The sequence below is a fragment of the Conger conger genome, chromosome 8, assembly GCF_963514075.1.
Source record: "Conger conger chromosome 8, fConCon1.1, whole genome shotgun sequence".
Lineage (NCBI taxonomy): Eukaryota > Metazoa > Chordata > Actinopteri > Anguilliformes > Congridae > Conger > Conger conger.
The window spans coordinates 61,887,439-61,912,081 of record NC_083767.1 but is presented as its reverse complement, the minus strand read 5'-3'; the positions used below and the strand labels follow the sequence as shown (position 1 = coordinate 61,912,081).

Sequence of the window (24,643 nt, the reverse complement as noted above, 5' to 3'; positions counted from 1 at the left end):
AGATACAAACATGCTGTGGTGAAAGTATTTAATGAGACCCAGGAGTTTTTTTTCCTCTGGGTCTCATAAAACAACAAAATGGCCTCCTTTGCTGTGCTGTTTGAGTGCTCCCCTCCCTTCCCTGTACCTCCAGAACCTTACTGCTGTTCGAGTGTTCCCCTCCCTGCCCCGTACCTCCAGAACCTTACTGCTGTTCGAGTGTTCCCCTCCCTGCCCCGTACCTCCAGAACCTTACTGCTGTTCGAGTGTTCCCCTCCCTGCCCCGTACCTCCAGAACCTTACTGCTGTTCGAGTGTTCCCCTCCCTGCCCCGTACCTCCAGAACCTTACTGCTGTTCGAGTGTTCCCCTCCCTGCCCCGTACCTCCAGAACCTTACTGCTGCGCATTCCGAAGCAGCCCGGCGTTTTGGGCCGGGCGATCGGGCTCTCCTGCGGGTCGGTGATCTTAATGGTGTACTTCTCCGGAAGCTCGGCCTCCATCTGGTAGGTGAGGTTGTGCAGAATGCAGACACAATTCTCTGTGGACTGGGGGGGGGGGGGGGGGGGGGTTGGGGGAGAGACGATATTAACAAAATGGCGTCTCTCCTGGAAGCAGAGTGCAGATACCGGGTGCGTTTGGGCTTTGAATCAAATTACTTTTTATTTTTTATTTTAGAGCTCCAGTGAGGGATGGAGGAAAAGGTATAAGACTTAAATATCCTTGAGAAAATGAGAATACACTTCTCTTCTTATGAACAATCCATAAATTAATACAATGATCAAAGATTGCTCCTGAGAAGGAAGGTTATGCTATATTTTACATGCATACAATCTGGCATATCGGACTGATTGACTTTTACATCTGTTTGGAGTGTTCCTGCCTGTGTAGAATTTTAAAAATAATAAAGAATTCATTTCTTGACAGATTACTCCTTTAAAAACAAACTGCAAAAGGCATCTTTGTGAGATGTATTTTTTTAAAATCTGAAACCCAGGAACAGCTCGAAGTGAGAGTGTAACCCTGGTGTTAAATCAAGCTGTGACCAGCTTGAAATGCCAGCGGACCTAGCTGTGTTTTTTCCAAACCTAGGCTTTGAGCAGTTTTTTTTTCCAGCGGGGTAACATTTTAGGATTATACACACAAGCAGGTTTATTTCCATCAGAAGCCCAGGTGCGGCGATGGTATGTTTGGGGTACCTTGTCGTCGGGTATATAGTCCGCGATGGTTCCACGGATATAGTGCACCAGTGAGTCGATGAGGGTCTCACACTCACGCATCACCTTCCGCCCCTCCGGTCCGGCTGAGCTCATGTTCCTGCCATTAAAAAAAAAAAGGCCACAGTTTAGCCACAGCTTGCTTATATACGTAGTGCGCTCCCCATAATGTTTGGGACAAACACATATACAATGCGGGACACCGCTGTAACGGTGGGGGCGGGGACTGTGTATAAAAAAAAAAAAACGTGCTCTACGTTCTACACGGTGAAACCAAAACGTATGAGTAATCCTTTCACTAAAAGCTGATACGTTGCTAATTTAGCTACATGTGAATTGTTTGCTTGATGACAAATCTGAAATCAAGAAAAATCTGACATCATCTTTGTGCCAAACATCATGTAGTAGTGTAGTGTAGTAGTCTGCCACATTTCACACACAAAACATATACCTTTCACGTTGTCTTAGACACAACATCAGTTAAAAAAAGCTTGGTGCTGCAGGTCCCTGGAAGAGGCAGGGTAAAGTGCCCCTCAAGCCAACACTACTGTACCTGTAGCATTATGTTCAAAAACACATTTACTATGACATGGCCTTAAGAAGCTAATGCAGCAGAACCCACGGAGACGCCCGGTAAACTAGTGCCACTCAGTCTCGGCAAAGGAAGGAACCCGCTTCATCTCCCTGCTCTGAACTCCCAATGAAAGTTACCAAAACCGCTTTAACCTGTAAGGTCTCGGCTACATGGCTGAGCTTGTGGTTTGTGCATTTCATGATTAGAACATTACATTACAAGGCATTTAGCAGACACTCTTATCCAGAGCGACGTACAACGAAGTACAGATCGAACACGGGGACAAGAAGAGGACCCTAGGGTACAGTACGGTTCCGAGTCCTAGCGTGACCATACAGATAAAACTTGAACCCTTGAAGAGTTACCATCTAGCTTACCACGGTTGGCAGCTAGAATACCCCAAATACTTCAATAACTATACCTAAGTGCTATTAGAATCTATGGTATGCATGTGGCTAATTATAGTAGTGAGGTAGGGAGAGAAAAGTGCAGCCTGCAGAGGTGAGTTCTCAGTCTGCGCTTGAACATGGTCAAAGACTCTGACATCCACTGGAAGGTCATCCCACCACCGTGGGGCACCCAGGACACCCAGAGGTGTTCCAGCTGGACGAGCGAGAGCAGTGCCCGAATGCCAGGCCCGTGCTGCCTGCCCCATGCTGCCTGCTCCGTGCTTCCTGCCCCGTGCTTCCTGCCCCGTGCTTCCTGCCCCGTGCTACCTGCCCCGTGCTTCCTGCCCCATGCTTCCTGCCCTGTGCTGCCTGCCCCGTGGCTCTGCTCTTTCTTTTCCCACCGATACCATATCCTGCCACGCCCCGACCGGCACAAACCCAGGCCCCAAAGGGGCTTTCACATCGCCAACTGCATTGTGGGTAAGCCCTGACTCATGTGTAATATATTACCTGTGTGACCGCTTTTAAAACGAACACAGCTCCTCAGCCAGCAGGGATCTGTGGACAGATCGTCTTTCAGGTTATTCCAGACCGCACCACAGCTGGAGCTCGATCATGAATAATAATCATTCATCAAACACTTCAGTTTTATGACTTGATACCATGTACTCTCTACACTACACTCTCCCCAACCAAACGGACCAATACATTCCGATTAATCAATTACTCCTCACAGTGTTGTAATTTTATCAGAAGCTTACATACAAAGTATACTTCACACAAACTACTTGCATACAAACTATGCTTCATAGCAAGTAGATTAATAGATGGAATCTCACAAGTGCGCAGATAAAACATACGAGCGTCACCATCAAGGTGATCGCCACAAGACCTGCGAGATAAAAGGAGAAAAGTCTTTTTTTTAAACCCTCCTATTTTGTGTTGTGTCTATTTGACCGATACTGGATGACTTCTTCCTGAATTGTTCCTCCTCTGTATGTGAACACATGCCTTTCTTGCATGCGTACATATTTTCAGAAACACAAAATATGTTGGAGATGTGGAGCAGAAATTGCTGATATCTGTGCCATCAAAGAGAAACAAGGGGACACAGCAACCATTCTAAAGAGACGATGGCACATGGAAATCTAAAGACTGTAATAATACTAGTATTTTAATCTTAAGATCTTGTTTCTTTTACATTTTTGCAAAATGAGATAAAAATATTGTCAATGCGGAAAGACAAACTCATTTCAAGACTCATTTCAAGATCTGTCACTGGAACAAGAAAATAAATGTTGTAGCGCTTTACCTGATAGCCTTATTTACATAGTACTTACTGGGTAAATACCAGGTACTTATTAGGTAACGATTCTATTTAGATTTCAGTGGTATGTCCTATAAAACGGGCTGTAAAACTACTTAAATAGTACTTACATATGGTACTTAATGACTTTGTTTCATAGTTCTTACCACTGAAATAAAAGTAGTTACCTAATAATTACCTGTGTACTTGCCCACTAAGTAAGATGTCAACTTAAAACAAGAAAATATTTTCTACTTGAGAAAAAAAATACAAGACTAAAACGCTTGTTCGGACATTGTAGTTCTGTGATGGAAGTTGTGTCTGGGAGAAAACAGACTGCATTACAACGAGCTGCACAGCTCTGAAACCTACCGCTCTTAATGATAGCCAGGTGTGGAAAAAAATGTGTTTATGAAAAATTCACTGACATCCCTCCCGGTGAGGCGGTTTGTATGTCAGACATCAGGAAGTAAAGGGCAGTTAATTATTTATGCTACAAGGTTCTCGGCTGACAGGTTGCTAGGTAACCATATCTCACAACAAAGCTGTTTTCATTTGAATCCGGGAGTCCTGGCACCTGGCCAAAGCTCCACCCCTGCTCAGTGTGGAAGAGGATGCCACTCCTGTATCGCAATGGTGATGCCCCCCCCTTTATTGGACTCGTCCTGTCATCATGCGCAACGTGAATCATGATCAGAGGAAAGATCTCAAACACACACAAAAACATACACTCAGTGAGCACTTTATTAGGAATTTATTAGACTTTTCCTCTTTTAGACTCATTACGTCTTCTGCTGCTGTAGCCTATCCACATAAAGGTCCATGTTCGGAAATGCTCTTCTGCATACCGCTGCTGTAATGTGTGGTTATTTGCGTGACGGTCACCTTCATGTCAGCTTTGACCAGTCTGGCCCTTCTCTTCTGACCTCTCATTAACAATGCGTTTAACTGGTGCTCACTGGATGCAATCCCTAGAGACTGTTGTGCGTGAGATCAGCAATTTCTGAAGTACTCAAACCACCCTGTCTGCCACCAACAATCATTCTACGGTCAAAGTCACTTAGGTCACATTTCTTCCCTTGTCTGACATTTGGTCTGAAAAACAGCTGAATCTCTTGACCGTGTCTGCATGCTTTTATGCATTTAGTAGCTGCCACTTGATTGGCTGATTCAATATTTGCTGGTGTACAGGTCTAAGTAAAACATGCTCACTGACTGTGTACTTGTACATACCATGAAATAAAAGCTGATTGTCTCATACTCATCTTTTGATCTCAAATACAAATGTCTTAATTATGTATATAGCAAAAATAACCAATGTCACTCTACCATCCTCATACGTTTGGAGGGCACTGAACGTACTCTGGAATACAGGACTACAGCACGGTCTCTTTGGAGGATGGCCTTCAGAACCTGGATCCGAAAGGCCAAGATGGTCGTGCTGGAATGGCAGTGGCGTTTGCCGACGGACATTGTGTCAGAAGTTGATTTGTGGTGAGACAGGGCAACGGTCTGACAATGGGGCGAGTGATTACAATCCTTGGGAGATACTCCACTGCTCCTACGCCTAATTATCCATTATCCATGTGGGGCGACATGGCTCAGGCAGTAAGAGCAGTCGTCTGGCAGTCGGAGGGTTGCCGGTTCGATTCCCCGCCCGGGCTGTGTCGAAGTGTCCCTGAGCAAGACACCTAACCCCCAAATGCTCCTGACGAGCTGGTCGGTGCCTTGCATGGCAGCCAATCGCCGTCGGTGTGTGAGTGTGTGTATGAATGGGTGAATGAGAAGCATCAATTGTACAGCGCTTTGGATAAAGGCGCTATATAAATGCCAACCATTCATTTACCATTTACCCCATGAACACCATGCAGATATCGTCACCAGGAGGGGGCAGCCTGTAGGCTAGTGGCTAACATACAGGACTCATCCCTGGTATCGCCACGATAAGATCCGCACAGCCGGTGGGCCCCTAAGCAAGACCCTTAACCCCACATTGCTCCAGGGGGGATCATCTCCTGCTTTGTCTGATCAACTGTAAGTCGCTTTGGATAACAGTGTCAGCCAAATAATATGTAAAGAGTACTCAGAGTGAAAAATTACAATTGATAAGCAAGGGTGATGGTAGCACCAGTAGACATGTATTGGGGTAGGACAATGGTAGCAGCTCAACACTGAGGGCCTGATCCTGCCGGATATACGGGGTGAACTGGAGTTTCTGTGGAAGTCAAGCCCTTTTTCCCCCTTAATATGCAGCCTGGCTTCGCTGTTGTAAGAAGAGATGACAGATGTGCTTGGGGGTGGAGTTTCTCTGGAAGGAAGATTAAGGTATGTTAAAACCTGGCTCGAGATTTGGGTGATAAAAAAAAAGAAGAAAACAACCTTATCAAAACAACCTTCGCTGGTATGATAGGAGGCAGGAATAAAAAAAGACCCAAGTGTAGACCAAGGGATAATCATTCATTAATTCATTCATTCATTCACAGGTCGCCAGTCCATCGCAGGGCACACACACCATTCACTCACACACTCATACCTATGGGCAATTTAGACACTCCAATCAGCCTAACCTGCATGTGTTTGGACTGTGGGAGGAAACCGGAGTACCTGGAGGAAACCCATGCAAGCACGGGGAGCACACAGAGAGGCCCTGGCTGACCGGGCTTCAAACCCAGGACCTCCATGCTGTGAGGCGGCAGTGCTACCCACTGCACCAGGGATAATCAGGAAACGTAATTTATTTCAGTCCAAGTGTCAAAGCCAGGTAATCTGATAAGCACAGTGCCAAATCGAGTCGCAGAAAGAATAGTGAGTAAACAGTCCAAAAAATCCAGAAGAGCAGAAAGGCAACAGTAAAAAGGGGCAGGGCAAGGCAAGAGAGATGTCGAAAACACAGAGTTTAGATCAAAACCAAAAATCTAAAATAGCAAACAAATCAAAAGGGCAAGGCAAACTTGGAATCAGGCAAAGCTGTGTCTCGGGAATCACAAATAAACAGGCTTAAACAAAATCGGCACTGAATATGTAGATCAACGTTCTGACAAGGAACACGACTGAGACCAGGGTTTAAATACACAGAGGGATGAGACAAACTAGGAAGGAAGTGGGGATGATCTAACAAATAAACATCAGGTGGGAAACATGAACGGGTAATAATACAATAACGAGGGGGAAACAAAAATATGGACTGGATTCACAAAGACACCCATGTAATACAAACGGCTCCGGACTAGGGAGTAGACCGTTGCACAGTGTTTCCAGCCTTTCATAAGTGGGTAACGCTTTACTTGAGCCCCTCACCTTCAGGCTGACATAACACTGTCATACACGTGACATAACAATGTCAAACACGTGACATAACACTGTCTTATACACATGACATGACAGCTGTCACAAGATGGCACAGCAGATGATGTTACGGTCATAAAATGTCCCGATAAAGGTATGTCAGTTTTACGTCACTTGACACAACCTGATCTCTTTTGCCATCTTGCGACAGATGTAAATGAAAAAAGGTTGGCATATACATAGCGCCTTTATCCAAAGTGCTGTATAGTTGATGCTTCTCATTCACCCATTCATACACACTCACACCCCATCATGTGCGTGTATGACAGTGTTATGTCAGCTTTATGGCGAGGGGTTTTTACCCATAAATATAGACTCAGTGACATATTTTTTTAGAATTAAGTCTTCTGCTGCTGTAGACTATCCACTTAGAGGTTTGACCCGTTGTGTGTTCAGAGATGCTCTTCTGTATACCACTGTTGTAATGTGTGGTTATCTGCATTGCTGTCACCTCCCTGTCAGCTCTGCCCTTACAACTGATCCTATATAAATTGTCTCCTTATCTGGCGTGTTCGGTTGTTTGTTGTGTGACCTTGATATGCACTGTTTTGTACGTCGCCCGCGAAATAAAATGTAATGTAATGTAATGTAATGTAATGTAATATAATGTAATATAATGAAAACCAGGATAGATGGACCACAGTGCAGGAGGTACAACAGATAAATGTAAAAATCAAAACAAAGCTAAATAAGTAAGGAATTACTGTCAGGAAAAGGTGAGTGGCAGAGCTTGGTTGAGGCGGCTGCATTGTTCTGGGGCTGTGCAGGTTTGTACAAGTTAAATGGGATTCATTCATTATGCCACTTGGCATAGGATTTATTCTGACAGCCAAACGCCACTGCAGTGGAATGGCAACACACATGGTTTCAGTTACGGCTGAGAAAGGAAAACAAATTGGGGAACAAAAACAGCCCCGATTAATGTGATTTAACATGTGAATCCCTGATTAATGTGATTTGAATGCACAAATAGGGGTCGGTTACAATTAAACCGTTAGACCATAATTGCGTAATTATTCACAATTTCTGAATCCAACGATTTTATAGGGCACAATAACGGTCTAACAGACACCCTTTGCTTTAGTATCTTCACCAGTAACAGAGACTGGTTCAAAGGTACAACCGATCCAAAAAAAAAAAAAATTTTTGCAAAAAGAACTGGCGGTGCTTTCACAGCCAACCAAGCACCTCAGATATCCTACTAGCTTCACCGAACTACAATTAACAAGCATGTCAGATACCCTACCTCCACCAAATTACAATCAACAAGCATCTCAGATACCCTACCTCCACCAAATTACAATCAACAAGCATCTCAGGTACCCTACCTCCACCAAATTACAATCAACAAGCATCTCAGTTACCCTACCTCCACCAAATTACAATCAACAAGCATCTCAGTTACCCTACCTCCACCAAATTACAATCAACAAGCATCTCAGATACCCTACCTTCACCAAAGGAGGTGCTTTCACAGAAAGCGCCCGAACACCATTCCATTATATCTGGATTGCAAGCCTTGTTCAAAAACCAGGTGTCCAAGAACATGTCAGCCCTGGGGTGGCAGAACAGCAGCCAATCAATGGCTGGAACACCATAGGCGCAACCAACCTTTAAAACACCCAGAGCTACAGCCAACCAAGCACCTCAGATATCCTACTAGCTTCACTGAACTACAATTAACAAGCATGTCAGATACCCTACCTCCACCAAATTACAATCAACAAGCATCTCAGTTACCCTACCTCCACCAAATTACAATCAACAAGCATCTCAGATACCCTACCTTCACCAAAGGAGGTGCTTTCACAGAAAGCGCCCGAACACCATTCCATTATATCTGGATTGCAAGCCTTGTTCAAAAACCAGGTGTCCAAGAACATGTCAGCCCTGGGGTGGCAGAACAGCAGCCAATCAATGGCTGGAACACCATAGGCGCAACCAACCTTTAAAACACCCAGAGCTACAGCCAACCAAGCACCTCAGATATCCTACTAGCTTCACTGAACTACAATTAACAAGCATGTCAGATACCCTACCTCCACCAAATTACAATCAACAAGCATCTCAGATACCCTACCTTCACCAAAGGAGGTGCTTTCACAGAAAGCGCCCGAACACCATTCCATTATATCTGGATTGCAAGCCTTGTTCAAAAACCAGGTGTCCAAGAACTGCACACCCATGTCAAGAGTACACATGTGAACTATAAAAATAATCCCCCTTATAAATTCAGAGCGTGAAAAGGTAACCCGCGCTATTTCAGGTGTTCACATTTGAAATAAATCAGTTACATGTGAAAATTTCATGTGATTTCATGTCTTTGTTTTGTTACGTTTTTTGTTTTGGGCATGTCCAAAATGCCCAGTTCACATTTTCTTTCTACATGTGAATATTTTAATTGGAAATTTTCCATTTCACATATATGTGACTGTTTTGATTAGGCATGGCCCGTGTCTACATGACTCGGTGAGATCACTGGGGCAAAGTAAGTGGGATGTGGGCAACACGACACATAAATGTAGGAACCTGCAGCCTGCAATTGAAAATGAGCAGGTCAGTCATAACGCATTAGTGATCAGGATATAAATACACGCATTACACTATCAAAACTTCTCAAGCCTTCGTGGCAACTTATTAATTAATCATCTACTCAAAGAACACTTGTGCAGTCCCTAGTTAAACAAACGCCACGTTCAATTTACAGGAGAATAATGACTATACCGTTCACATTTTAATTCAGTTAGAAAAGGATATCATTAATTTACCATTTTACATGAAATGTAAACAGTTTCATCGAACACGCTTTGAAATGTTGAGCAGCATTTCCTAATGGTAGCGCATAAAATATTCTGCGTTCTTGCAGTGAAAAGCATGAGCATGCGTTAAAACCAGCCTGATTATGCACATCTCTGTCTCACATGCGACACTCCCTATAGCCCTGCAGGCATCTCTCGGTCCCCTCCAAATGCAAACCCTTTAAACATCAAACTCTCACACAATTTTGACTTAAGCTGGCATTGGGCACTTGACGCACCTAACCCAAGACTGAATACGCCCCAATATTCATCATTTCTGTAGGCGTATGCCAAGACAATCTGATTAAATAAATAAATAAATAATTTGTTATTTAGCTGGCGCTTTTATAGAAAATGACTTGCAGTTAGACAAAGCAGGGGACAATCCCGCCAGGAGCAATGTGGGGTTCAGGGCCTTGCTCAAGGATCTTATCGTCCCTACACCAGGGCTTGGACCGCCAACTCTCCAGGTCCCAGGTATGTATGTTAGCCACTAGGCTACAGGCTGCCCCTTCTAAACCAGACCAAATGCTGCAACAGTGTATTATGTGTGTATTATACAGTATTCTAGTGTGTGTGAGCTGTGTAGATCACCATTTATCTTTTTTTAATTCATTTTAATAACTTTCCTAAAATAACAAATTTATGTTAGTGTTTAACGCCTCAAGCACGAACTTTTAATACAAGCCTGAAAATGACATACCCAAAATAAAATGGCGATAGTTCTTGAGCTCTAGTTCTAGTTATATTCTTACCACCACATATTCAATTATATGTTCCCTTTCTCCTGTTCAGCAATAAAGCCAGATAAATAATGAAAAGCATTGAAGTGGCTTCTTTCCTCCATTACACACAGGTGTGAAATGTCACCGGTATCCAACTCTGGTAAAAGTGTGTTTACAGGCAACTCTTATTTTTGCTAACGACAATAACCGGAGTCAACGTCAACAAAGGACCATGTATGAACACTGTGCTCAAATTCAGCCAGGTGATGGTTGCTAGGAGGAAGTAGATGGCAGCCCAGAGGTCACTCACCGTAGGCAGCCCGTGGTGTTGTAAAAGATGTCCGGGTGGGCCAGGAGGTCATCCTTGGGGTTCTCGCCCTCGTAGATAGCGGAGCAGGGAATCAGAACAGATTTAGTCAGGGTCTCTGGGGCCTCTTTGGAGAGGTACTCCTTCAGGATGTCGTTAGAGGACAGGTTCCACAGGAGCCCTGGGGTGGCAGAACAGCAGCCAATCAATGGCTGGAACACCACAGGCGCAGCCAACCTTTAAAGCTACAGCCAACAGCCAACCAAGCACCTCAGATATCCTACTAGCTTCACTGAACTACAATTAACAAGGATCTCAGTACTCTACCTTCACCAAACTACAATCAACAAGCATCTCAGATACCCTACCTCCACCAAATTACAATCAACAAGCATCTCAGATCTCAGATACCCCATCTTAACCAGACTTCAAGCATCATCTAGCGCATCCCCTCCCTGCCCTCTCTAACTGACCAGTGAGCTGCTTCCGGATCTCGATACTGCGGGACGTCTTCAGGAGCTGCAGTGCGACCGGGATCCCCTCATTGTCCTTGACCTCCATCTTGTTGTCGTTGCTCTCGAAGACGACGTTTCGCAGGGCGCCCGCCGCGGCAGCCTGCAGCTGCTCCTCGTCCACCTTCAGCAGGCCGATGAGCTTGGGAACGCCGTGCAGGTAGAACACCTGCGGAGACAGCCACCGGAGGCTTTTATCCCAAATGCCGAAACGTATACCGTATATTCTGTCTTTTTCCTCATTTCGTGAATTGATTTTTTTTTCTGCCACCAAAAAGCTTGCTATTCTCTTGGATAACTGCACCGAGTAAAGCAGCGTTACTGAGTTAGCTGGATGACTGCACTAAGTAAAACCCACAAAGCAGGATTACTGAGTTAGCTGGATGACTGCACTAAGTAAAACCCACAAAGCAGGATTACTGAGTTAGCTGGATAACTGCACTAAGTAAAACCCACAAAGCAGGATTAGTGAGTTAGCTGGATGACTGCACTAAGTAAAACCCACAAAGCAGGATTACTGAGTTAGCTGGATAACTGCACTGAGTAAAACCCACAAAGCAGGATTACTGAGTTAGCTGGATAACTGCACTAAGTAAAACCCACAAAGCAGGATTACTGAGTTAGCTGGATAACTGCACTAAGTAAAACCCACAAAGCAGGATTACTGAGTTAGCTGGATGACTGCACTAAGTAAAACCCACAAAGCAGGATTACTGAGTTAGCTGGATAACTGCACTGAGTAAAACCCACAAAGCAGGATTACTGAGTTAGCTGGATAACTGCACTGAGTAAAACCCACAAAGCAGGATTACTGAGTTAGCTGGATAACTGCACTGAGTAAAACCCACAAAGCAGGATTACTGAGTTAGCTGGATAACTGCACTAAGTAAAACCCACAAAGCAGGATTACTGAGTTAGCTGGATAACTGCACTAAGTAAAACCCACAAAGCAGGATTACTGAGTTAGCTGGATGACTGCACTAAGTAAAACCCACAAAGCAGGATTACTGAGTTAGCTGGATAACTGCACTAAGTAAAACCCACAAAGCAGGATTACTGAGTTAGCTGGATGACTGCACTAAGTAAAACCCACAAAGCAGGATTACTGAGTTAGCTGGATAACTGCACTGAGTAAAACCCACAAAGCAGGATTACTGAGTTAGCTGGATAACTGCACTAAGTAAAACCCACAAAGCAGGATTACTGAGTTAGCTGGATAACTGCACTAAGTAAAACCCACAAAGCAGGATTACTGAGTTAGCTGGATGACTGCACTAAGTAAAACCCACAAAGCAGGATTACTGAGTTAGCTGGATAACTGCACTGAGTAAACCCCACAAAGCAGGATTACTGAGTTAGCTGGATAACTGCACTGAGTAAAACCCACAAAGCAGGATTACTGAGTTAGCTGGATAACTGCACTAAGTAAAACCCACAAAGCAGGATTACTGAGTTAGCTGGATAACTGCACTGAGTAAAACCCACAAAGCAGGATTACTGAGTTATCTGGATAACTGCACTAAGTAAAACCCACAAAGCAGGATTACTGAGTTAGCTGGATAACAGGACCGAGTAAAACCCACAATGCAGGGTTACAGAGTTAGCTGGATCATCCAGCAAACTCAGTAACCCTGCTTCTTGAAACAGGGCCCAGAAGTCCTTGGGATACAACTAGGTTGCATCCCAATACTCAAAAAAGGCATCCTCCTTTCCTCCACTCATCTCCTCCCCATACTTCCAGATAGGAGACGAGCTGGTAGTGGAGGAAAGGAGGATGCATTTTTAGAGTATTGAGACGTCCCCCTTTTATCAGTTTCTTTAAAACTGAAAACTCACCTTTTCAGACTGCACCTTTCCCTCCCTTCCTCACTAATATGATTAGCCATGTGCACGCCATAGCTTATAATAGCACTTATGTATACTTATTGTAGTATTCAGGGGATTCTAGCTGCCAACCATGTGCTAGTTGTGAGTTCATACTTGTCATGTGTTCAAGTGAGTTCAAGTATCTATGTGATCATGCTAGGGTCCTCAACGCACTTGGGTTTGATTTGCACGTTCTTGTACGTCGCTCTGTATAAGAGCATCTGCTAAATGACTGTAATGTAATGGACTGTAATGTAAACAGCGTGCCGTATAGCCGTGGGCTACCAGGCGTGTCAGTTGAGGGACACACCTGTGGCAGGGTTTAGAAGAGGGAATCAAGGCAACCAGGAGCCACACCTATTGGCTAAGTAGACACACACACCTGGATTGAAATCAGTGCACAAGTGCCAAAGGCCAGGACACAGATCAACAGTACACGAGGGGCAAAATAAATATCTCTTAAAAGTTCACAGTCTGGCTGCAGACCGCTCTTTTGGTTCATTTTTTAAATAAATGAACTGTTTAAAGATAACATTTCATTATCCCATGGGTGTGTTGGGGCTTGTTACAATGTCCTTCCTCTGATTTGTGCTAGCTTTCCTGCAGTACTGTGTAGCTATGTGTGGAAAACCGTCATTGATTCAGAAGATAACACATTTCAGTGGCAGTGTTCCTTGAGTGGGTGTGGGTTTCACATCAGTTACTGATTATTAACCATTTCAGTCCCAAGAGTGCCAAGTGTAACTACCATAAAATTACCTACCTGCTGCACTCCACCCTATACCTTTTCAACCAAACAAAATGGCCGCTATACTGTTGTTTTGAGCCCCTCTTAAAACCCCAACTACATTTTCTCAACCAGAACCCCAAACCTCTTGGGATTTGGGTGGAGGCCCGTCACGTTGGGCTTGGGACTGAAAGGGTGAATGTGTGTGATCCCTGGTGCTGCTGCTGTAAGAGTAAGATGGTCGCTCCGTCCTCACTGACCATCTTCCTGGCGTCCGCGCTGCTGAAACTCTGGTGCTGAACGAACTGGGCGGCAGTGATCTGCGTCTCCGTGTTCTCCTGGGTCAGCAGAGCGACGGCCTTCTCCAAGGTCAGCTCCGTCACGTGTCCCTCCGCCTTCCTGCGAGGGCGAGAACGGGCAGAAGACATGAACCTAACGGGGCCCATAACTGACACCATCTTCACAGGGAATAACACAAAATCCATCACACACAGGCATGAGCCTAGATCACTGCAAGTAGAAAATATTAGCTTTGTTTTAAATTACTGTTTGAATTTAAAACAAAGCTAAGTGAAACGTTCTTATCCCATTGGTAAATCTTGAAATGAGTCAAAAACTATCTGACCTCATTGGAATTTTTTTTTTTCTTATTTAGCAAAAAAGTAAAACAAATAAAGTCTCATAAGTATGATATGTGTTTTTGGTAGTCAGCTCACAGATATGGAGCTTTATTGAGAACAAACTGCAGAAAGGACTAAGGTCTAGCAGAATATCCATGAGCTCAAAAAGTATTCCTTCCTCTCAGCTTACTGTTTATCCAAACACAGATCAGCCTGTTATTCGGCATATGTGCAGTGATCTCTTTTATGACACAATCTCAGATTTCATTTTTTGAAACGCATAATTTTTTCCCTTCACTTGCATTTAGAGATACAGACTAACCGTGCATGAACAACAGTCAACAATCAACAGTCAACAATCAACAATTACACTCAAGCAAGTGGATGCTTGAATGTATGTGAGAAGCATTCAAATGTCCCACCTGGGACATTTGAGTTTCCCACCTGGGAAATAAAGTTTCTTAAAACCATAACAGAACTCAAGAAGTTGGTTTTTGTTAGGAATCTAAATGGGTTTGAGATTCTCAGAAGCAGAAAGTGGCTTTTTTTTGCCTTTGATAAGAGTCTGGTTTGGTAATCCCGGATCAGTCCGTGCATGTCAGGAAGGGCCTCAGGCATTAAGCCTGAACAAAGGTGTGCTCCTTTGGTGGGAGGAGAAGACAATGGGACAACCTAAGCCCCTGGAAGTCTGCTCGAGCACCCACACGATAGGGCTAAGGCCTGCCCTGTGCATATTCCTGCATAAAACACTGGCCACAACAAATAACTTATCTAGACGTCTTACTCCTGGACGATGTTTCCCTGGTTACAGACGTAAAGGTTTGCTGAAAGACGTCTTACCCCTGGACGATGTTTCCCTGGTTACAGACGTAAAGGTTTGCTGAAAGACGTCTTACCCCTGGACGATGTTTCCCTGGTTACAGACGTAAAGGTTTGCTGAAAGACGTCTTACCCCTGGACGCTGTTTCCATGGTTACAGACGTAAAGGTTTGCTAAAAGACGTCTTACTCCTGGACGATGTTTCCCTGGTTACAGACGTAAAGGTTTGCTGAAAGACGTCTTACCCCTGGACGATGTTTCCCTGGACAGCCGTGTGCTGCTGCTGGGCCTCCACAGCCGCTCTCCTGCCCAGGTCCAGCTCCATGCTGCCCAGAGACGGTGAGCCCGAGGGCGGCCTGGCGGGCGGGTGGGAGATGCGCCGGGCGCTCTGCTCCACGACGGTCTCCCGGCGGACGTGCCGGAGCAGGGAGAGGCCCTCCGGGCGCTGCCCGCCCCGGGCCGACTGGAGCGCGGCCTGCTGGGGCTGGGCGTTCACCGCCACCACGTTGTTCGGGACGAAGACCGCGTCGTCCGTGGCGAGGGGTGCGCGAGGCGATTTCGGGGCCTCCCCCACCCTCATGCTGCGCACCACCTGGCAGCGGGCGTAGCTCTGGGACGCCGCCTGCGCCCGGCACTGGACCAGCTGGGGGCTGCGGGCGGTGGACGGGCTGCGGATGGGTAAGGTGTGGGCCCCTCTGTAGGACGTCCCGTAGCGCAGGCTGCCCCCCAGGCAGGGCCGCGGGGCCAGGGGATTGGGCTGGGCGGGCCCTTCCGCCCTCGCGGCCGTCCTCCTGGTGCCCGTTCCGTCCCTCCACACGAACCGACCGGAGCTGCGCTCCCGCCCCCAGGAGCCGCCGGTCACATGACTGCTGGAGGAGCACTTCTGCGCAGGAAACACACCCGTCAGGCGACATCCAAACCCACGCCCAACAGGGTCTTACTTTAGTCTTTTAATATTAGTCATGTGAATGAAGACGCCGTTTACCCGGCACTCGGGACCCAGTGCATGGATAGAGCATTGTCTGGTTTAACATCTGGGCTGTGCCCATTGGGCCAGCTCTAGCCTGTAGGAATAGAGCCGCTCTCCCAGCACCACAAGCTGATATTGGGTCTGACATTTCAGGGGAGGAGAGAAACAAAAGCATGCCATCTGCTTATAATGCTACTTTGTTTAAACAAATGAACCTATGGCAGGTACTTCATGGAGAGATTACTGCAATATATGCCGCTCAACCTGCTCCAAGGCCTCACATGGCCCACATAGATGCAGTTCTTCTCGTGTTAAAAGTACGAGAAGAAGACATATCTAAAAGAGGGGAGGCATCTGGAACAACTGACATGTGAATCAATATTGCAGTAATCAACAACCATTTCCAGCCACTTGAAATCTCAAAACGTCGACAGGGTGTTTTCCGTATTACCCTCGAGTCCTTTGTGGCATTTAAGGACATCGCTTCTGTCATCTAAACGTGATGCAACGGCCGCACGCCGACTCACCGTGAAATGTAAGCCGCATTTTAGCACCGTCTTTCAACTCCTCCTCTAGAGGTGATAGTATTTCCACAACAGCCTGACTAATTAATAGTTAATAGTCTTACAGTAGGGCAGTACAACCACGAAGCCTGTAAAAGCCCCACACAGAAAAATGTATGAGAGAAACTTCTTCTCAGTAATATAAGGTACTTCAGGTAAAGATCACAGAGCCTGCAGTAAATATCTTGTCTCGTATAGACTCAGCCCTCATTTCGGCTGCCAATGAGAGAATTGACATATGGACGGCCCTATTGCAGTTACACTATTCTTTCTGAGGCTCTGATACCCCACCACTCCCTGCACAGAGGCCTGGGGTGTGGCAGACAGCGTGGGTGCTACAGGCAGGGTAAATACAACACTTTACTACGAGAACAACTGCTGGTGCCAGTCAGGAAGGGCAGGACTATGAGCACAGAAGCACTGTAAGCTTGTACAACACGTTCTAATTCTTTTAGGCAAAATAATTTTAGCCAAATAAGTCAGTCAGTCAGTCAAAAATATATATGTTCTAACTAAAGAGAAGGATACTCCGCCTCATACATTCATGTATACATACTTTGAAAATAGTCACTACGTGGAAAGATAAAAACACCTCTCTGCTTTTTAAGAGACGTAGATCATTCTGGTGAAGATACAACAACCCATCTTTATTATATTATCCCTGGCATGAACCCAAAGGTTGCTATCAAAATGATCTTACGCAAGCTAGAGGTGATTGCAAAAGGTTTGGCAGGAAGTCCATCACAACAAAAATGGAAATAAACATGGCACAAAACTTAGACTAGGTGAGGCCATTTTACAGTAGTGACCAAATGAGAAGGGCCATTGTGGAAGAAATGCCCAGGAGGCCAGCAAGTGGTGTGCAGAGATCAACAATCTCTTCAGCACTTCGCCGATATGGACTCGTTGGGAGAGTGATGAGTTGCCAATTCCGAGACACACCTGGAATAGGACCTTGTGGCAGACGATCAGACATTCTGGATGAAGATTGTGTGGGCTGATGAGACTAAAGTTACCTCTTTGGCCTGACAGAAAACCAAACACAACCAAACAGAAAACCAAACACAACCGTTCCACCCTCACACCATCCTCTAGACAGCCTCTAGTGAGTAGGCCAGGCAAGCTTTGTCTAAGATCTCTCCTGGTTGTTGCCAACTTGTCTATATTTCTTCCTCTGTTTGACTGGTTTCTCAGCTATGCCAGAACAATTGCAAGAATCCTTGTCTTACTTTCAAAGCGTCGTTGCCTCTCTCTATCCTCCTAGTGCTTTCCGTTGTCAATAACTTTTACATTCTCTGCTGTTGACACACATATTCTACATTATTCTACAGGAGGTAATGCTCTTTCCTTGGCTTTTGTTTCCTAGTAGAGAATCCCACCCATGTCTACTGCACAAAATGTCAGTTGAACGGACAGTGAAAAGATTGAATTCCCTCTCAATCTCCATAATCATGGACTACACTAACAAAAACAAATACAGATCTGGCATCCCATAAAAAATATAAATATTAGATTCTTAGAAAATCTGGAAATGCGATTATCGGTGTGTGATTATAGTGATTGGGCATTTATTTGTATCATTCTGTCCGTATAATATTGAAAACATTTCATGCTGTGGCTTCTTCCACACAGTGGCTTGTTTTTATTTTAAAATAAGTATCCGCAGAACCATTGCTGTCTTGCCTTAAAATCCGTGCGGCCAAAGTGCACTCGCTTTCCCAGCCGCTGGAAAGAATTCTCCATGCTGGTTCCACTGCACATCAAAGCGGGACTGTTTGGCAGATAGTATAGCCGTCATGCAGACAGCCCTGAGCTCTTGGCAGAAAGAAGGTATCGCTGCTCTTTCATGTTGTGTTTTCAAGCGTTCATGTAAACCATACGCCTGCCCTACGGTTCATCGCTACATCGCCCAAGAGAGCAGGACCAGGGAAAGCACTGAGGTAAACTTTCCCAAAATCCCGGCGTGAGATGAGTGTCCTCGCTAAGTACATGGCTGTAATTAGTAGGCTAATGTTGAAAAACAGTAGTTTACTCTGATCACTGAAGAATTTCTAATCCTTGTCAATTGCGCTACACTGCAAAAAACATCTGCCTTAAAAAGTGTTGTAATGAGACTTAAACTCTTTTCTCTCAAGTAAAAAATTATAGATTGTTTTAAGTTACTGTTTGATTGTTTTGAAGTGAAATGTTTTCACCCCATTGGCACATCTTGAAATGATTCAAACTTTCTCACCTCATTTTTTATCTCATTTAGCAAAACAGTAGACTAGAAATAAGATCTAAATATAAGACTAAGATACTTAGGACTGAATTATTATTTTGACTTTTTTCAGCAGTGTATGAATAAGCATTCACTAACAGGCTAACATTAGTCTACCCAATGGAATCTATGGCTCTGTGGTTCTCACGGCTCCCCTTGAAACATCACACAGTGTAATCAGCTGCATTCCCAATGCATTAGGTCAAAACCCCAGATTAGGGGGGAGGTGCTTGTCAAGATCACATCAGCAAAATCACCAGGGCACTATACACAGCAACAAGGCAGTGTAGCAGTCCAGGGGCTAGGCTGCCGACTCCAAGGAGTTTGCAGGTTCAACTCTCGTGCTGGAAACGACTGATAGTCGATAAATAGTATAGCCTCAACTGCCGCAAGACATACCCAGCTACAGTACTGTGCTGTGCAGAAGTCTTAGGCACCTGTATAACATTCTGTACAGATAAGATTCTTTCAAAAATAATTCAGTGAAAGGTCCAAAATAAGTGTACTATACATTACATTTTAGTAATTTGTCAGAATAGTTAAAAACTGAATCAAATCAATATTTTTTGTGACCACTCTTCGGCGTTAAAACTGCATCACTTCTCTGAGATGGCCAACTGTCCTGCAGTTCAATAAGACAATCAGCAGAGAGGTTCCAAGCATGTTGGAGAACTTGCCACAGTTCTTCTGCAGACTTTGGTTGGGACCTTGCTTCTGATCTCAGACAGCCTTGATCAAGTTTTTATGTAAAAAGTAGTCAATTGCTTCCAGCAATATGTTACTTTTTAAAATTAAATACAAAAATGTCTCTGTAAAATTAATCTTTTGGAAAATGAATATTTGTAAATCTCAAATGTGTTCTTTTATACGAACACACACAAAAAAATAAACATATATATATAATAAAGTCTAGGGTGCCTAAGACCTCTGCACAGTACTGGACATTAATTATATCTTCTTAAATGATGTAATCTATCGAGCTGGATGTGGGTAATCAGGTTTTTCTTCCTGGTTTTAGTATCTAAAATGCCGACAAAACGTTCGCAAAGAGCCGTGGCATAAGCCCTGAACCCCCAGAGTGCCCCAGAGCCCAGCGGTCTGCTCTGTGTGCTGACATTTAGCAACGTCATCCCATAATAATGCACAAACATTACATCATGTCACATGGGGAATCGTTTTAAAACAGCTACTTCGACCAAAATGTCACAACTATGCGTGTGGGCTGTGAACAAATACTGCACTTTGAATCAGACTGCTACGGCCCGTCCACACCAAGAACTAGAAGTATAACGATATTTTAAACAATTAATAGTTATAGTTTATAGTCATATAAATATGGCCCATGCACACCAAGAACTATAACTACCACAACAATGATAACGATAATGGTAACAATATTTCAAAGGACATATTTGTAGTTATAATTTATAGGTATATAATTTTGTCCCATTCACAACAAGAATTATAACTATAATTATAGCAATAACGATATTTAAAACAACATATTTATATTTACCGTGGTTATAGTTCGAGCTCTTGGTGCGGACGGGCCCTGAATGATGAACCTGTCGGCCCTTACCTTACTGTACAGGAGCCCACTTGCGGAGCCCGGTGCTGAAAAGCAGTCTGTGAACTGCTGATTTCTGGAAGGGTAGAGACTGCCTGAAACGACACATAAGCATTATTAACATGGCGACTTCTGGAATTCAGTTCAATTCCGTTTTTATTTGCATGAAGCAGGGGTCATTCACAATCTTACCCAGTGTGTGGCCAGGCTTTTCACCTTGGCTTTCAACCAAGCAGTAAAAACACCCGATTGTACGAATCAAGGTCCTTAGCAAAGACTCTCGTGGTGGGCTATTGTAGCAGAGTCAGGTGTGTAGCTGCTTGGTTGAGTACTGTAGCAGAGTCAGGTGTGTAGCTGCTTGGTTGAGTACTGTAGCAGAGTCAGGTGTGTAGCTGCTTGGTTGAGTACTGTAGCAGAGTCAGGTGTGTAGCTGCTTGGTTGAGTACTGTAGCAGAGTCAGGTGTGTAGCTGCTTGGTTGAGTACTGTAGCAGAGTCAGGTGTGTAGCTGCTTGGTTGAGTACTGTAGAGTCAGGTGTGTAGCTGCTTGGTTGAGTACTGTAGCAGAGTCAGGTGTGTAGCTGCTTGGTTGAGTACTGTAGCAGAGTCAGGTGTGTAGCTGCTTGCTTGAGTACTGTAGCAGAGTCAGGTGTGTAGCTGCTTGGTTGAGTACTGTAGCAGAGTCAGGTGTGTAGCTGCTTGGTTGAGTACTGTAGCAGAGTCAGGTGTGTAGCTGCTTGGTTGAGTACTGTAGCAGAGTCAGGTGTGTAGCAGCTTGGTTGAGTACTGTAGCAGAGTCAGGTGTGTAGCAGCTTGGTTGAGTACTGTAGCAGAGTCAGGTGTGTAGCTGCTTGGTTGAGTACTGTAGCAGAGTCAGGTGTGTAGCTGCTTGGTTGAGTACTGTAGCAGAGTCAGGTGTGTAGCAGCTTGGTTGAGTACTGTAGCAGAGTCAGGTGTGTAGCTGCTTGCTTGAGTACTGTAGCAGAGTCAGGTGTGTAGCTGCTTGGTTGAGATTAAAGCCTGCAGCCACCCTGGCCCTCTTTGAACCCCAGGCATAAAGCCCAAAGACCAATGGCTTTGTGGGCAGCACAGGCTGATTTCTATTAAAAACGCTATGCAAATAAAATGGATTTTGTACTTAATCATTATCATTATTATTATAATCAGTTTTATTTCACTTAATTAATGTTTAATGTCATGTATAATGTTTATTTGCAGTTCATTCCGTGAATAAAGGTAAAATTGTAGACTAAGGGGTCTGTGTGAATTCAGTTATGGCGTGCATGTACGTGGGGCACGGGGTGAAATGAAATGTTGAGAGATAGCGTTGCGTGCAAACATGTGCAGTGGGGAGCCTCTGGGCCTCTCTGAGCCTCAAAGAAAAATAATAAAACGGCTGTGGCCTGGCCTCTTCGTAAGCTGCGTCAACGGAAGGTCAAATCTGTTCTTGCCGGGACTACAAATTTGGAGCTTTTTATTGCCGCTGCCCATCAGCCAGCCTGCCCCAAGAAAAGGTTCCAAAAGGTTCTTCTGTGTACCAATACCAATCAATAGAGGAGCCTGATCTAGGTCAGGGGTTCTCCGTCAGGCAAAACCGCTCAACGCAGGAGCATTCACACTTCACGCCTACAATAGAGGGTTCTATAAACAACTAGGGTTCCCTTACGGAGACCAGCCAAAGAACCCTTTTGTCTGTGAGTGTATGGAATAGACCAAAGAGGGATTATCATTAGGCAGGGGAATATAAGAGGTGTGTGGATTCTCTTTATACATAATTGCATAAAGAGTATTTTGTTAAAAACGACTGGTGAGAAAACCAGCACTTATTTATCACTCGATGACAGCACTTCAGACCTCAAGTCAGAGAGCAGTTTGTGCCAGTCAATTTCAGGATCATAACAAGTCTCCTTTCCATACAATTTAATGATAAAGAATTGTAAAGGCATGCACGTGCATTTAACACCCTTGTTCACCTCACAGCTGTATGTAAGGAGGAAAAGGAGCTGTATTTAGTACAATAGTACACTACCAAAGACATGGATCTATCCCTGTGGCAGGACTGCATGAGTCCACAATATTCAGGTTCACAATTTACCAATAGACCAATAGACCATTTTCTTTAACTGCAGCGGCTAGGGCTGAACCTGGCTGCAGTGTGAGCTAAGCTTCCCGCTCTGGCCCTGAAGTAAAGTTCAGTAACTGCAGTGTAACTAAAATAGCTGGCATTCTCTCAAGGCCATTAGAAATGTCAATTGAAATCATGTACACAGTATCACTGGAACTTTGCTAATTTCCTGATGTAAACAAGTTAAAGCTAGTTATAAGCAATCATTAAACAATACTTTTGTTCAACTTTTTTAAGTAGGGAAGTTTACAATAATGCGACGATTACAATACCAAAGTGATTAAAAATAAAGAAATGCATGTCGTAGTCCATGTACACCTGGATTTTCTGGCACAGCAGCAAAGCAAACGTTTTGATATTGAAAATTGTTTTTACAATACAAAACACACACCCACCATCCAACGGACCCTTCCTATAATGTTATGTTGTAATATACAGCACATTAATGAATGAGCGACGTAGAAGGTAACCGTTGCATAGCCTACACGACATATATTAAAAGCTCGAGAAAAGAAATTTCTCCGGAAACAATTATTTCAGACTGTGTCATTTACAAATGGGCGATAAACTTCTTACAGGACACCTCATTTGGAACCAAAGTTGCCCATAAAGAGTATGCTTCATTTCGATAAAATATAGACGCAGTTTGGAGGTTCTGCCTTACGAGCCAATAATACGTCAATTCATCCCGAGAAGAATACTGAGTATGTTCAACCAGTCCTTACAGCTCATAAAACGTTGTGTTTGCTGTGGGCTATTATGCGAAATGAAAAGTTAAAAGCCAAATAGCGACTTTTGTATTGACAAAGATGATTATTATATTTAATGTTTAATGTTTAAAAAAGACAAGAGAACAAATGTATGGGGGTCCATTTAATTTCACAACACGTCTGCCACGAGCTCAAACAGATGACGACAGGCTCGTCGACCCACACGGCGCATGTGCTGAAATGCTAAATCGCTGGCCTGCTCCGTTTACCGGACAGGTTGGTGTCTAATATCATACCATTAGATGATGATGTCCTTTTCCCCTTCCGCGCTAGGGTAAGTTGCACTTGCTGTTGCACTCTGGAACCTCTCTCGGTCGTGTGGTTTTGCGACGAGCGTATCTTTCCCTCCAACGGCAACGCCAAACTTGTGTCTTCTATAGTCCCAAGAAAAACCTCTTGCGCTGGTAGAACCGATTTGAAAAAGTTTTTCTTTTTTACTGATACTGATGCCATGTTTCCCACGTTCACCTATAAACTCCGTAGCCTGTCTTTGCGAGCGACGATCAAAGCTTTTTTTATCCGTGCTTTAAGTTGACACTTTTCAGCTGAGTAGGCAAAACAGCCTTGCTCCCCAATTCACTGCGCTGCGTTTCTCTCCCTCTGTGTGTGTGTGTGTGTGTGTGTGTGTGTGTGTGTGTGTGTGTGTTTGTGCGTGCGTGCGTGGGAGAGAGAGAGATGGGTGTGGCCTAAACAGGTCAGGCCTCACCTTATGCGATCGTTTTACAATGACCGAACCTTTGTTCCAATGTCGGAAGTGTTTCCTCAAAAAAGACGGGCGGATTTGTCCTAAACTGAGAGGAGATTATGTTCCCCTGCTGCAGACTTGAACACTTTCATTAGGCTATATTAGAACAAACCATTATGCTTAGCTTGAATATAGGCTAGTTAATAGACGCATAATCTTGCATTATTGTAGCCAGATGGGAACTAATGTATGACCGTAAGTATATCGAATAATCAACAATATGTGTTTATTTAATGTAACCTATCTTGCGTGAAAAGGGTATGCGGAAGAATCCCAAGTTATTATCTTGTTTCAAGCTATGAATTAATTCAGAGGCTACCACTTCATCAGGTGTATGAGAATGAGGCCAGTTTATTTTATAATTTATCATCTGACTTACTGTGTAGTGTGTTAGAACACATTACATTTTAAATTAATCTTTTTTTCCTCGAGAAGAGGGACATTGATTTAAAATGACTGGACAA

At 44.3% G+C, this 24,643-nt stretch overlaps 1 protein-coding gene across 1 annotated transcript in view; it reads right to left on the bottom strand.

Annotated features, from left to right (window-relative positions):
• Positions 1–24,032, bottom strand: part of pkp2 (plakophilin 2) — a 29,734-nt gene extending 5,702 nt beyond the window's left edge. The window contains exons 1-8 of the mRNA XM_061252127.1: positions 23,671–24,032; positions 20,554–20,636; positions 15,427–16,064; positions 14,003–14,141; positions 11,111–11,318; positions 10,641–10,818; positions 1,176–1,293; positions 363–524 (exon numbers count right to left, since the gene is read on the bottom strand). Of these exons, the coding sequence (XP_061108111.1) occupies positions 363–524; positions 1,176–1,293; positions 10,641–10,818; positions 11,111–11,318; positions 14,003–14,141; positions 15,427–16,064; positions 20,554–20,636; positions 23,671–23,887 (1,743 nt within the window). The 5' untranslated portion in view covers positions 23,888–24,032. The remainder of the gene's footprint in view (positions 1–362; positions 525–1,175; positions 1,294–10,640; positions 10,819–11,110; positions 11,319–14,002; positions 14,142–15,426; positions 16,065–20,553; positions 20,637–23,670) is intronic.
• Between the last annotated feature and the right edge of the window lie 611 nt (positions 24,033–24,643).